We start from the raw sequence: 14603 nt of genomic DNA, 5'->3' as shown, positions 1-14603 counted from the left end.
AGGCGGGCGCAACTATGTGCGCGTGTGGCGCGGTTGCCGTCGGGGCATGGTGGGGTACGGGAAGCTTCGGCTGAAGCGGCCGCACTTGGCAGCCCAGTCGCAGTCCAGGGGGGCCTCGCTGCTGCCTTCGTCAAGTAGCTGTTACAAAACCCTGGATTTTGGGACAGCGCAGCACGGCGCAGCGCTGCTGGAACAATTCTGACTGAAGAGTGGAGCGGGATCCTTGCCGCTGCCCTGCCTTGCCGCGCAGTACATAATCACTTATCTTACTCTGCATGCGGTACCCACATTCCTGACAACTTCCTCCAAAATGCGCGGTCGCAACTCTGGAGATCATGGGCAAGGCAGCGCGGCACACAGCAGCCGTATCAATAGAATTATTGAGACCCTAGAGTACTTTGCGAGTCTGCGTGAGAGGAGTCGAGCCATCGGCGCCCACGTGACGGCTTTCTTGCAAATGCAAGCTGGCGCCTTGACGCCAGCCGACTGGAAAGCCGCGGTGGGCTCGCATTGCCGCCTGCTTGTGTCTCTAGTCGGCGCGCACGGCTGGGCTGCTCGGGCGCTGGAGCTGGACTACGAGCGCGTGGACGCCATGGATGTGTTAGCTGGCACGTACAACTTGACAGCCACCCTCTTCAACCTGATGCAGACAGAGGAGCGTAAGCTGCTGGCGCTAGCTTTCATTAGGGCAGACACTCTCAGCCTACATGCCCGGCTTCTGGCGCGTGTGGCTAGCGGGAGCGCCGATGGTGACGGCAGCAACGGCAGCGGCGGCGGCAGCGGCGGCAGCGGCGGCTCAGGCACAGGCCGCGGCGCCACACGCGCAGCTATGGCCGCGAAGCAGCGGGCCACTGTTAACATACGTGCCCAGCTTCTGGTCATAGATGCCGCGTCGGCTATGCTGCGTATGCTGCTGTCGTGCCACGACGCCTTATTCGAGCTGCGCGCTGCCCTTCTCCGCACCCAGCTCTTCGAGCACATGTCGGCAGCGCTGCTGAGTGCTGCAGCTGCGACCGTGACGGGGGCATTGACCAACATGGACGCCAACTGGGGATCGCTGCTCACGTGCGCTTCCAGCGTGGGGTCGTGCATTAACTTCCTTATGCATGGGATTGAACAAGAGAAGGATTACGAGCAGCAGGAGACTCCGCAGTGGCAGCCGGAGACCGTGGGCGGCGGCGCGCCTGCCCAGCGACTGTTCCTTACACAGGTCACTGAGCTGGAGGTAGTGCGGCAGCTGTTGGGCGGCCGCTGCCTGCAGGCGTGTGCGGTCTGGATGACGCGGGTGGTGGAGGCAACCTTGCGGGAGGGAAGCGCCGCAGGCAGCGCAGCAGCAGCCGGGCAAGCTGCCGCGCAGGATCGGGCAGCGCAGGCTTTGGGCTCGGGGCACGGCGCGGCGGGGCCAGCTGCGGCGGCGGCGACGGGAGCGGCGGCGGCAACGACGGCTGCGCCTGCTGCTAGATGCAGCCGGGCGCCGCAGCGGTGGCGGCCAGAGGCAGCGGGGGATGCCGTCGCGATCTGTCGGGCGCTGGTCAGGCCAGCTGTGCCACTCACTCTCGTCACGCAGAACACATACACATACATCGTCCCCGCCGCCTTTGCTCTGGCACTAAGCGCGCGGGATTGCCCCTTCCGTCTCGCGCTCACACCTCCACTGCGGTTGGTTGCCGACGCGGCGGGCGCCGACACGGGCGCAGGCGCACACACTGGTGCTCAGGAGCAGCAGCAGCAAGGGCCCTGCACACCTGGCTCAACAGCAGGGACGGCGGCAACAGGACCGGCAGCAGGGGCCGCCACAGCTTCCGCACGGCTGCAGGCACCATCGCGATCCGCGGGGCCCGAGGCTGCAGCGGTGGAACGCACATATGCCGTCAACACGTATGATGTGTTGTTTGGCGCTGTTGACGCGATGTGCGCTGTCAGAAACACAAACGTGGATCTGCAGGACCGCAACACAATTGACAGCATGCGGATGCTGGTATCGTTGTTGGTGCGGTTGATGTGCAAGCTGCGGCCGCGGCAGGCGGCGGCGCGGCTGGCGGGCATGTGGCGGGTGCTGCTGTGCGAGCTGGGGGTCACAAGGTTCATGTACGTGGTGGCTGCAGAAGGCGGGCTGCTACTGCGGCTGCAGCTGGAGGAGGGTCCGCGCAGCAGCACCACGGCTGTAGCACTGGTATCAGCGTCCCCAGCAGCATACGCAGCACCGGCTGCCGTGGCGGCAACGCCACATCCGGCGGAGCGCGCGTTGACTCCCAGCTTCAGCCTGCGGTGCGCGCTGGCGGCAGGGCTGCTACCGCGCCTCGAGGCGTTGCTGCGGAAGCCGCAGGAGGAGTGGCCGGAGGCTTACGCAACGGGCGGTAGCTCCGATCGATTGCTGTGGCCCTTACTTGTGGACTCTGGCATGTGGCCGCTGGTGCTAGCGCATGCGCCGGCGGCGCAGGTGGCATCGCTGGTCGCCACCCTGACAGCGGCGGTGCGGCGGCTGCGCCACGGCCACCTCTCACAGGCTGCCGCGGCCGGGGGCCGCAGTAGCAGCGGCACCAGTGGCGGCAGTAGCAGCCGCGGCGGTGACACAACCGGCAGCAGCACCAATCGGGATGGCGGGGCCACCAGCTTAGCTGCATCGGCGCCGGGCACACATACCGCCGGCGCAGATGGCAGTGAGGCAGGTGCATGCATTTGGGGGAAGGGGCTTGTCGGATTGGCCGGGCGCCTTGCTACCTTGCTGGCGCAGTCCGTGTATGCGCAGATACAAGTCTTCAAGGTACATGCACCAGACGGAGGTGCTCTGGGGACACCAGAATCGCAGGCGCAGGCGCTGGAGCAGGGGCAGCTGCTGCAAGAGGAGCAAGCGCAGGAACCGAAGACAGCTGCCGTGGGGGCTGCGGGCGGCCCATGCCGGCGGCCCAGTGCCTACTCGCCGGCAGCGGAGCAGCAGCGGCTGCTGATGAGCCTATGCGCGTGGCAGTGGCTGCCGCAGATCCTGTTCCTGGCCAGGGAGGGTTTGGAGCAGTACATGCACGACGTGGCGGCAAGGCATCTCTCGGCTGCCATCCTACACGCGCTGCGGGCGCAGCAGCATGCAGCTGGTGCTGCCGGCGGTGTGGACGGCGCAGACAGCAGCAGCCCCAGCTTCGGCGGCAATAGCGGCACTTTCAACAGCGCCAGCGGCAGCTGCTGCTGCATCATTCCAGCTGCCCAGGCGGCGGATTCGTGGCGGGCCTTCCTTCACAGCCAGGAGCTTGACGCTGAGGGCTTCCTCGCGGCGCTGCTGCGGCATATCGACAATTCAAACCGATGCCCTGACGAATACTGGTTGGCGATGTTGCTAATTGCCGTCGGGGCCTGGGACCCTGGAATGCTCATCCGTGCGGCTGTAGCGGCTGCAGAAGCATATGAGGGCAGTAGCAGCAGCGGCGGCAACGGCAGTAGCGGCATCAGTGCCGCAGCTGTGGTGTCAAGAGCCCGCGCGTTGGTGGAGCGTGTCCAACGGGAGGAGGGCACTTGGCCTGGACGGCCACTGCCGGAGCTCTTCGATTTCGTGGCCGCAGCCGTTGAGGAGCCGTCGCCCGCGCCGGGTGTCGGCGGAGTGGAAATCGAAAGGCCTGCAGCCGCAAGGCCGCAGCCGAACGGCTGGAGGGAGCTGCAGGCGGCGGCTCTGGTGGCCGACGTGGATTACACCGCGGCGGAGGAGCTGATGTCCCCAGCTGAGGTGCAGGCACGCCTGCGCCGCCTGCCGGTCCCGGTTGCGACAGCAGTAGCAGGCGGCACCACGGCTGGCAGTAGCACCGCTGGAGCTGCGTCGACAGCGGCGGCTACAGCTGAGGCGGGCAGCGAGCGGGGCGTGGTCCTGTGCGGCAATCCCGTCTGCGCCAACACGGATGGGCCCAGCGCGCTCTTCCCAGCCGGCGGCGGCAAGACGTGCGCTCGATGCAAGGCGGTGTGGTACTGCTGCGGCGCGTGCCAGCTGGCGCACTGGCAGCAGCAGGGCGGGCACCGGGAGGCATGCAGCAAGGCGCAGGTGCAGACGCAGGGCCGGTAGACCCAAGTTATAGGGAGATGGGGTGTGCCGAAAACAACAAAACGAAGCCCGTGTAGGGGGGGACGTGCATTTGCTTGGACAGCATGTTTGTGGGTGTCAGTGTCGTGTGTGTGCATGCAATGACTTCCGATCGTGTGTCCTGTCAACCATGCGCCAGAATCATACTGTGGTGTAGTGGCGCGACGTGGCCAACGGGTATGTTGGGAATGGATTCAAGTCAACAAGGACAGACAGTGCCCCTGACATGGAACTCAACTTGACAGAAGTCTAGCAGCATTTATTCATGCGCGCACCGGTAGACGTATGCGGTGTAGCGCAATGTGCTCGAGGAAAGTGTGGGAGGTTTGGGCAACTCTGGCGGCACACAGGCAGGAAGAGCGATCGAGATTCAGACGTGTGTTGCATCCGTGCGTTTCTCGTTGGTACGGTGAAAGCTCGGTGTTCTCTTGTGTAGTGGCAATGCAAGGTGTAAGGGCATAGTTGTACATATGTTATGTCGCAGCGTCGTGGCACTACAACGGTTCATCACAGGTTAGGCGCGGGGGCAGAGGGCCAAGATCTTTGACCACCGAATGGGCCAGTCGGATGGGTTGTCTGGCTGAGTGTTACAGTGCTGCTATGGTTCTGTATGGTTCTGGAACAAGGGAATGCCGTACAGGTAAACAGCATGTTCGGGCCGAGGCGGCAACAGGCGGCGGCATGCTGGGGAGGGGTGCGGAGGGTGCCGCGGCGGCATAAGGCAGCAAATGCAAGGGCAGTACAGCAAGGCAGTCAAGCAAGGCAGCAAGGCAAGGCAGCAAGGCACGGCAGCAAGGCACGGCAGCAAGGGGCGCGGTTCATGTACGCACCCCTGAAAACCTCATGCAGACCCGGGCAGGCTAAGCGGGGTACTGCGCGTGACCGAACTAACTGAGCGAGCGGGCTATGTGCATGATACACTGGTGCGCTGGGCGAGGACGCGTGCGTGGACATTGCATCGGCTGCGCGCGCCGGTGGACGATGCATTTGCTGCGCGCGCAGGCTTCCAAATGACGTGTGCGCGGGGACCCGCTTAGGGGGCTCACGTACACACTGCACATCACCGCCGCATTGCTGTCAGCACCGGTGAATTTATATGCACATGCCCCGCATGCACGCACGCAGGTGTGGGGCCGTGGGGGGCGGCGGCGAGACCAAGCTGCCGGGTGCTGCGAGTGGCTAGGTGGGACATGCTAAGTGCATGGTGGCATTGCGGGGGCGGGTGCTCTCAGGCACAGGCACATGGTGGCATCAAGGTGGCATTGCCGGCGGATGGCAAACTGCACGCGCCTCCTGGCTGTTGCTGCATATTCAGGGCGCACTTGTTGGAGGACTTCTTGTAACCTTAGCGACTCTGTTGCTGGCCACCTTACACAGTTACACTGGGCTCAGGCGCAAGCGCCTGAGGGGGGAGGGGCAAGCCGGGGTACTGCGTAGCGGTAGGGTTACTGCCCACCACGGCACCACCATAAGCACGCCGCCATCCAAGCCGACCATTCAAGCCAGCCATTCAAGCCAGCCGTTCATGCCAGCCGTTTAAGCCAACCATTCAAGCCAGCCGTTCAAGCCGTCAACAGCGCGTGCATCCACCCACGTCACCCGCACCGCCGCCCGGCACCGCCGCCAAACACTGCAGCAGCGGCCTGCAGGGCAAAAGCCCCAACGCACCCCTGCCTTCAAACTTCAAACCCGCATGAGCACCGCACCGCACCCCCGGGGCCACCATGCCTGCTTGCCCTCACCGTACTGCTGCAAGCCTCCCACCTTCACAGGAACCCGCTGACCAAACGCCGCCGGCACAGCCCACTCACTGACCGTGAGAGCGCCGCCGTGCCCTCTCAACACAACTCTATGGCACCCGTGCGTGTGCGCGCATGCGTGCGCGCAAGCCACAACATCACACCACACAACGTAGCACACGATTTCTCATCCCCGCATCTCCTAGCACCCTCTCTGCTCTGCTCTGCTCCGATCTGCTCTGCCCTTCTTCCCTCCTCGGCCGTGCGCTGCCTCAGCCGTGCCCTGCTCTCCCCTTCTCCTATTAGTAGGACTTCGCAAAGATGGCGACCTCGGCCGCGGCCTGCCCGGTCATGAAGCAGGTGTGGGGGCCGGCGGGCTGCTCGAAGGGGAAGCAGCGCAGGGTGGCCTGCGTCTCCTCCTTGATGCGCCGCTCGTCGTCGTCGCTGCCGGACCAGCCGCCGCGAGCCCACTTGCCTGGGAGGAGCAAAAGGGAGGAGGAGCAGGGAGCAGGAGGAGGAGGAGGCAAGGCAGGGGGCAGGGTGTTCGGCAGGCTGCGGTGTTTACGACATTGTTGGAGGTCGCGTGGAAGTGATGCGTGGGTAGGGCGTTGGCTGCGGGTCGCGGCAGCTTCGTGGCGTGCAGGTACGCCGTACACGTGCAGCCCGCCATTGCGTGTGCCCTGCCAAACCCACCCTCCACGCCCCCCCTCGTGTAGCCCGCCGCCTCCCAGCCTCTTCCAGCCCTCCTCCGTCTCCTTCGTCCGTGCTGCGTATGGTACGCAACCCGCCCCTCCAGTACGTTGCACTTGCACAGACCGCCCACCCAACCGTCCACCCAGCCACCCACCCAACTGCCCACCCAACCGTACACCCAACCGTACACTCAACCGCCCACCCACTCCCAGCCCGCCCCCCAGCGCCCCCCCTGGCAGCCCCAGCCCTCCACCCGCTCCTCCGCCCCATCCGCTCACCCTCCGCCACCGCCGCCTTGAGCTGTTCGTAGCTGGTGACGTCCACGATGTTGTCGTCGCGGAAGGCGCGCGCCTGCGCCAGCAGCCCCTCCTGGATGGTGTCCAGCAGGCCCTGGGGGGGGGGGCGTGTGTGTGTGTGTGTGTGTGTGTGGGGGGGGGGGTTACACGCATTAAGTTTACGAAGCGAAGTCGTAGCCAGGTACAAAGGTACACGGTAGTAGTCGTTATCGATGTCCGCGGAGTCCAGCGTCCGGGGGGGGGCGTGTGTGTGGGGTGTGTGTGTGTGTGGGGGGGGGGGGGCGTGTGTGCGGGGTTGTAAATACCAGCCCAAGCTAAACCAAACCAGCTACAACGTGGGGAGTTGCAAGTGCTGTGGATGGTCGCAAGGATGTTTGGAATAGCGGTACAGGATGCACTGAAGACTGCAGACGAAGTCGTTAGGGGGAGAGAAGAGCAGGTTTGGGGCCAGGCGTGTTGTTTTTTTGTAGAAGATCACAAGGTGGAAGTGCACTCCCGCAGCCCGTGCCCGCGTCCGTGCCCGCTCCCGCGCTTGCGCCAGTGCCCGCGCCCGCTACCAGCCCCGGTCCCGCTCCCCACCTGCACGTGCGCCGTGAATGCGGCTGCCTCCATGGGCACGCCCATCTGCTTGCCCTCCTTGCCTGCGCGCGTGTGCAGTGAAGGCGGGGTCAGGGCCAGGAAGTGCGGTAAGCAGGTGATTGCACCAAGGTCGTCAGGTTCGGCAAGCACGGTGACGGAAAGAGGAATTTGTTGAAGGGCCCTGCCAAGTTTCATCTGCTGCTGGGTCCGCGCCCACTCCCTGGCAGCCACCTTCATTTTCTCACTCAATCGGCCCACGTTACTTGCGGCCTCAGCCCCCGCCTAGATCCCCCGTATTTGCACCCACCCCCCTGTACCGCTTTTCCAAACATCCTTGCAACCCCCCCCCCCGCCCCCCCAAAGCGTCATCCTCCTCGCCCCGCCTCCCGCTGCTCACCCATATCGCGGCGGGCAGTGACGCAGGTGCCGCTCTGCACGTCCTTGGGCCCCACCTCCACACGCACCTGAGGCAGTCGCACACACAAACACACCGGGGGGTTGATGATGTTGACAGGTTGTTGCAGCAGACGGGGGCAGGGGCAAGAGATGACATGTGCGATGGAAAGGATGGGAGATACTCGCCATGGGACAGGGGCATTGAGGAGGCAGCACGCCTCAAAACCCTACTCCTCCCGAACTGAAATCAATGGACAGCACACACAGTTTACGGTATCGCTTTGCCGTATCGCTGCACAGGCCCTCGCCCCCCACCCACCCAATCCCCCCCCCCCACACACACACAGTCCGCCTCACCGGCACGCCACGCATCTCCCAGTGGTTGTACTTCCAGCCGGGCGTCTGGCGCTCGTCCATGTCCACCTGCGTACGGCAGTCAGGCGGTTGGGGCGGTTGAGCGGTTGGTTCTTAAGGGTTGCACCGCACATGTAACGAATCAACACAGGCAACCCTTCATAGCACCGCCCGCGGCAACCCCTCCCTCCGCATGACAAGCCGGCCCCCGCCCAACCATGCCCCGCGCCCTTAAGCCCTCCCCGCCGTATTCCCCGCCCCCCATCCACCCCCATCTCGCATCTCCCACGTCCCGCCCTCGCCGCAACCGCAACCGCCGCAACCGCAACCGCCTCGCCCCCACCTTGACGCGGATGCCTGCCGCCTTGGCCGCTGCCGCCAGCCGCGCCGCCGCCTCATTGACCGGCACGCGGTCCTCCTCCTTCTTCACAATGGGGATGATGACCACCTGGGGCGTGAACGTGTGCGTGTGTGTTGGGCCGAGCGGGGGATGTGGGGAGCAGGAGGTGTGAGGAGGCGCGAGGGATGGAGAGGGAATCCCAACCCCGACCCCTAACTCACTACCCCAAAGCCCCCAGACCCCGCAGCCCCCACAACCTCCCCTCCCAACCCCCACAACCTCCCCTCCCAACCCTACAACCCCCCTCCCAACCCCCACAACCTCCCCCACAGCCCCCCTCCCCTCACCTGGATGGGCGCCAGGCGCGGCGGCAGGCGCAGGCCCTTGTCGTCGCCGTGCGTCATGATCACGCCGCCGATGATGCGGGTGGACACGCCCCAGGACGTCTGATCAAACACACACAAATGCATGAGATGAAGTGAGATTGGATGAGAATTGGTGTACAGGTGGGGGGCGGGTGCGAGGTGGTGTACATAATGGGAGGGGTACGGAGGCGAGTAAGCAGCGGCAGGGGCAGGGGCACTGCCTGTCTGCGTTTGCCACATGGCTACACGGCCACATGATTGTTGCTCCCAAGTGCCTGGCACCTCTGCCCCTGCCCCTGCCTGCAACCCATACTCGAACAGGCACTGCCCCGCGCCCCCCCCCCCATCCCCACACACACGCGTGTCTCTTCCCTTGTGCTCTCTAACACACACACACACACACACACACACACACACACACACACTGCCGTCCCCTCCTAACTCCCCCCCAACCCCTCACCCCCCCTGACCTGGTGCACCAGCTGCCTCTTGCCCTCCTTGTCCAGGTACTGCGTGTTGAAGGCCTTGGCGAAGTTGGTGCCCAGGTTGTGCGACGTGCCGGCCTGGGAGGTGGGAAGGCGTGGGTGGGGAGGGGAGGGGGTTACATGGGGGAGTGGGGAGAGAGGGGGGAGAGGCAGGGGGCGCGCGTGTATTGTGTGTGTGTGAGAAAGGGAGCACGAGGGACCGGAACACGCTGGGCCCTGTATGCGCATGGCATGCACATGGTCGCGCACGTGCACGTGTACACACAAACACATGAGCGCTTTGCTGAGCACACACGTAGCAGACAGAGAGGTGGCCCTAGACCCACACACCGCCACACACACAGCCACAGCCCCCGGGTTCTGGCTCCTTGTCCCGCTGCCCCGCACCTGCAGCGCGCGCTTGTCGCCCATCATGGCCTCAATGGTGTAGGTGCAGTTGGCGCCTGCGTGTGTGTGCGTGTGTGTGTGTGTGTGTGTGTGCATGTGAGAGCGTGTATGTGTGTGGTGTTTGGGGGGGGGGCGCTTGGTCAGTTCCAGGCCCAGAGTGACAGGGGCGAGCTGTCAATGCGCACGCCCCACAGGACATGGCAACACACCCCAACACACGTGCAAGTGCACGGGCGCACTGATCGCACACTCCGCCGTCGCACCGTGTTGCCCCCCCCCACGCATACACTTGATCGCCCCCCCCCCATCCCGGCCCCTCCTCCCACCCGCGAAGGACTCGATGCGGGACTTGCGGCCTGGCACCACGGGCATGGCGGCGGTATGTGTGGCGAAGTGGGTGTACACGTCGATCATGGCGCGCGCCTCCGCCTCCGCCTCCTCCGCAGTGGCGTGCGCCGTGTGGCCCTCCTGTGGGGCGGGGGCGGGGGTTGAGGGGCGTGTGTGTGTGGGTGAGCGTGGGTGCGCGTGGGTGCGTGCGCGCGCGCGCGCGTGTGTGTGTGTGTGTGTGTGTGTGTGTGTGTGTGTGTGTGTGTGTGTGTGTGTGTGTGTGTGTGTGTGTGTGTGTGTGTGTGTGTGTGTGTGTGTTGGATGGCATATTGGTATACATGCGGTGCGGTGTCAGGGGCGGTCAGGCGGCGGGTGGTGCCTTCCTGCCACAGCCGCCCCACACCCCCACACCCCCACATCCTTACAACCCCCATCCTGTCTCCGCAACCTAACCCTACCTACCCTACCCACCACACCCACCCACACCCAACCTACACGCACCCTACACCCACCCACCCACACACACACACCCCACACACACCCTGCGCACCCACCTGCCACAGGAACTCCAGTGTGCGCACGAAGGGGCGGGTGCGCATCTCCCACCGGTGCACGTTGCACCACTGGTTGATCAGCAGAGGCAGGTCGCGGTACGACTGAACCCACTGCGCTTACAAGGGCATCGGCATACACGCATATACCGGTACATACTTGTTATTGGGGGGGGGGGGGTTGCAAGAATGTTTGGGAACGCAGTACAGGGGGCGGCGGAGAGGTGGGATGGGGTTATGTGCCCGAGCCCAGCGAAATAGGTCCCAATCGTTAAGGAATCACGGGGTGGAGAGTGAGAGCTTGAGTCCATGAACATTGGGCAGGCGATGGCTGTGGCCGTGTTGGGGGTGCTGACGCCAACCCGCCGCCCATTCCTCGCCACCCCAATCCCATTCCCATTTCCCCATCGGCCCCTGCCCCCTCCTGGGGGCCTCTCCCCATTCCCCTCCTGGCCCCCTCTCCCCATTCCCCTCCTGGCCCCCTCTCCCCGGTCCTCACCCCGGTCCTCACCCCGGTCCTCTCCCCCCTCACCCCCTCTTCCCCCTCACCCACTCCTCACCTGTGCGAACATGTGGTTGATGATGGTCTCACTGGTGGGCCGCACCACCAGAGGCTCCTCCAGGTCCTTGCCGCCGCCTGTGTGAGTGTGTGTGTGTGTGTGTGTGTGTGCGTGTGTGGGGGGTGGCAATGTTTTCTTTTGGGGGGGGGGGGGGGGTTGCAGGGATGTTTGGAAAAGCGGGGGGGGGCACATCCATGACTGAATAGAAGTGAAGTTGTAGAGCGGGGATTGCAAAGGAGGAGGAAAAGGCGGGCGACGAGCAGTGGTATGCGGCATGCACTTGCAGTGCTGGGGGCGCGAGACAGTGCACAGCCCTCCGAGTCCCGCCCTTCTTCCCCTGAGCAGCCCGCATCCACCCTACACGCACCCCCTCCCAGCCCCCTCTTCATGCCCCCTCTTCCTGCACCCTCCTCCTGCACCCACCCACCCACCCTTGGTCACCAGCGCCAGCTCGGGCGCAAAGCCCTCCACGTGCTCCGCCTCCTTAGTAATGAAGGAGTAGGGGATGAGCTGGAGGAGAGGAGGGGGGCAGGCAGGGGGGCGTAGCCGGTCATGCGGAGAACTGAGTAGTTGAAACCACGAGTATGAAGTGCGGATGGGGTCAAGCGGGGTGTTGGCAGGGTGAGCAGATTGTGGCACAGGGGGTGGGGGGGTGGGGCGGGGCGGGGAGCAGGCACGGGGGCGGCGCCTTCAGGCATTGCGAAACACGCCCTGGAAACACACACTCTCACGGCCTGCACAGCATCACCCGAGCTTGCCTTGCAAGAGTTGCAACCCACCCACCGGCTTGTCCTCCAGCCCACCCGCATCACACCTGGTCATGCCTGGAGCCTTCCTTCCTCCCTCCCCTCCCATCGCTCCCATTCCCCCGATTCCCCTCATGGTGTTGGGACCCGTTTGTTGGGCTCGGGCATACAACCTACCCTCCTCCTACCACCACCCCCGCACTGTTCCCCCTAGCCGCCATCCCCCTTGGGACAAACCAACCTCCCCCGCCCTCCGCCGCCCTCCCCCTCCCTCCTCCAAACACGCATACACCCTTCCCTTTCTCCGCCACCTCCCCCCCTTTCGTACTGTGTACCTTTGTACCTGGCTACGACTTCACTTCATAAACTTAATGCATGTAACCCCCCCCATACACACACACACGCACACATGTTTTCCTTGTGCTCTTTAACACACGCACACACAGACACACATCTCCCCCCCATACACACACACACACACACACACACGCACCTGTGGGAAGTAGGCGTTCTGCACCCCCAGCTCCTTGAAGCGCGCGTCCAGCACGCCCTGCACCGACTCCCAGATGGAGTAGCCGTAGGGCCGGATGACCATGGTGCCTGGCGGGGGGGGGCCAGGGGGAGGGGGAGGCAGCGGGGGAGGTTGGGTGGGAGGGAGAGAGGGGAGGAGGGAGGGAGGGGAGGAGGGAGGAAGGCAGGGAGGCACAGGGGGCAGGCGGTGGGGGAGGCGGAGGGTGGGTAAGCGGGCAGCGGAATGCGGGGCACGGATGCGCAGGGACTGTCACGGTAGAGGCGGCGAGCCGCCCCCACCCCCCATCCCCCCCTGTTCCCCACCTCTCACGGGGCCGTAGTCCGCCAGCTCGGCCTTAGCCACCACGTCCAGGTACCACTTGGAGAAGTCCTCCGAGCGGGGCGTCACAGCCGCCTCAGCTGCCTTGCCGCCGCCGCCACCCCCGCCGCCGCCGCCCTGCACGCATTGCGCGCGAGTGTGCGTGTCCGGCCGGCCGGATGCGCGGGGCAGGTTGTCAGGGTGAGTGTGCGTGTGCGTTTGCGCGTGCGCGTGCGTGGGTTGGTGGTTGGGGTGAGAAGGATTGCAAGCAAGCGGGCTGGCACATGCTTTGCCGGTGAGAGGTTTGTGGTGGGGTGAGAGGCTGGGGCTAGGTCCCACTCCCCTTCCTGCCGTACTGCATGGGTGCTGTACGGTACTGTGATTCCCCCAAGCCCCGCCCCTGCCCCTGCCGTGCCCTTGCCCTGCGCCCGCCTCAGCGCCCGGTACAACATGGGGGTGGGGGAGGCAAGCCATCACCACCATCACCATTCGGGCGACCTAAGGCGCTGCCCGCCACACACCGTGCCAGCAACACGCCCAAGTGGGTCGCGGCTGATTTGGGTGTGGAGTTAGGAGTTAGGACCGGCAGCCCGCACCCGCACCCGCACACCCCCCCAGCCACACGCGGTTGCACGTGTCCGCCACCCCCGCCCCGTTCCGATTAGCCAAGGGCGCGCCCCGTCTGTCGGCTGAAACCCTAAAACCCAGCACCCTCCACCCACGTCCTCGACCCCACCAACAGTCAACGGCGGCGTCCTATGGCAGGCCCGCGGTTCTCGCGTGTTGCTCGCTCATGCACTTGCGACACGGTACATCTTGCATGATTGGACTCCTGTGCCAAACCTTGCAACACCGATGCTGGCTGTGCCAACAACAGTCCACCCGTGGACGTGCGTGTGGCACAAACCCCAACTCGCCCACTGTACCCCTCCCCGACCACTGAGCCGATTGCCTTTCTACGTAATTCCATATTCTCAATACACCGTTCCTCACCTGCTTCTTCTGTTGCTGCTGCTTTTGCTGCTTCTGAGGCTTCTCGGGCGCCGGGGCATCCTGGGCAGCCGGCGCAGCGCTCGCGACGACGCTTTGAAAGTGAGAGCGGAACGGAGCAGGTCCGCGGCAAGCGCGAAGCGAGGCGCTAGACCGAGTCGTGGCAGCGCCTGCGGGCGCAGGGCCCCGTGCAAGCAAGGTCGACATACTTGCCACCTGCCAAATAATTAGCAGTATGAAAGCTAAGTTAAATACAAATCAAGTAATGCTACAATCTGGGCCCGCTTATTTCGAAAGAAATGCCCATGCACTCGCGCAATTGTGGTTGCCCGGTTTTGGCCCTGTCCGTTGCACATGGCTGCAATAATGAAATGGTTGCATATGCCTATGCTTAGCGATGGTGGTGGCACAGTCTGTTGTAATCCGCGTGCGAGTCCTACCCAACAAGTCCACGCTGGTGTGCAAGCAAAAGTCTCTTAGACATGCAAACGGAGCAGAAAATGAGCACGGTAGCGGAGTATTTCACAGATTGCGCGGGGTTCGGACATAGTGGCGGGGGATGGACTACCCGGCGTGCCGGGGGCACACGCGCTGGCACGCATGTCAATGGATGTTGCGGGCGTCCAGGAAGTCCTGCGCCCGCTAATGCGCAGAACACGGAACCCACTGCATGCAACGATATAGTGCGGCATATGGCCTTCAGCTTCCGGGGCGACGCCCTCCGACATGCCATCAGCAGCACAGGGCACCCTGAGGGCCATAACACGCGTGTAAATTACAGGCCGTTTGTAATGTTACGCGCATGCTGTATTATGATAACGCATACAGAGACAGGCGCGCCACATGCACGTGCATTCCACGGCCGATGCGAGTGTCGCTTCACAGTATTTCTGGGCGATCGGCCTC

General features: G+C 64.3%; 2 protein-coding genes across 2 annotated transcripts; one reads left to right on the top strand and one right to left on the bottom strand.

Moving 5' to 3' along the window:
* Positions 1-209: 209 nt before the first annotated feature.
* CHLRE_09g406250v5 (uncharacterized protein) lies at positions 210-5415 on the top strand. Its single transcript, XM_043066170.1, has 2 exons — positions 210-4700; positions 4910-5415. The coding sequence occupies exon 1, from the start codon at positions 458-460 to the stop codon at positions 4040-4042; it is 3585 nt and encodes a 1194-aa protein (XP_042921466.1). The 5' UTR covers positions 210-457; the 3' UTR covers positions 4043-4700; positions 4910-5415.
* Positions 5416-5417: 2 nt separating this feature from the next.
* On the bottom strand, positions 5418-14179 carry CHLRE_09g406200v5 (uncharacterized protein). The gene is made up of 16 exons (XM_043066169.1): positions 13701-14179; positions 12713-12845; positions 12372-12478; positions 11564-11642; positions 11133-11209; positions 10576-10686; positions 10021-10162; positions 9695-9750; positions 9293-9385; positions 8805-8903; positions 8461-8565; positions 8121-8186; positions 7765-7831; positions 7368-7429; positions 6771-6882; positions 5418-6274 (listed from the first exon to the last, which is right to left on the bottom strand). Exons 1-16 carry the CDS (start codon positions 13902-13904, stop codon positions 6102-6104), a joined length of 1686 nt encoding a protein of 561 aa, XP_042921465.1. The 5' UTR covers positions 13905-14179; the 3' UTR covers positions 5418-6101.
* Positions 14180-14603: the final 424 nt, after the last annotated feature.

Source organism: Chlamydomonas reinhardtii, chromosome 9 (assembly GCF_000002595.2).
Source record: "Chlamydomonas reinhardtii strain CC-503 cw92 mt+ chromosome 9, whole genome shotgun sequence".
NCBI classification, from domain to species: Eukaryota; Viridiplantae; Chlorophyta; class Chlorophyceae; order Chlamydomonadales; family Chlamydomonadaceae; genus Chlamydomonas; species Chlamydomonas reinhardtii.
The sequence above is the reverse complement of the archived record's forward strand: the minus strand, read 5'-3'. Positions and strand labels throughout refer to the sequence as shown.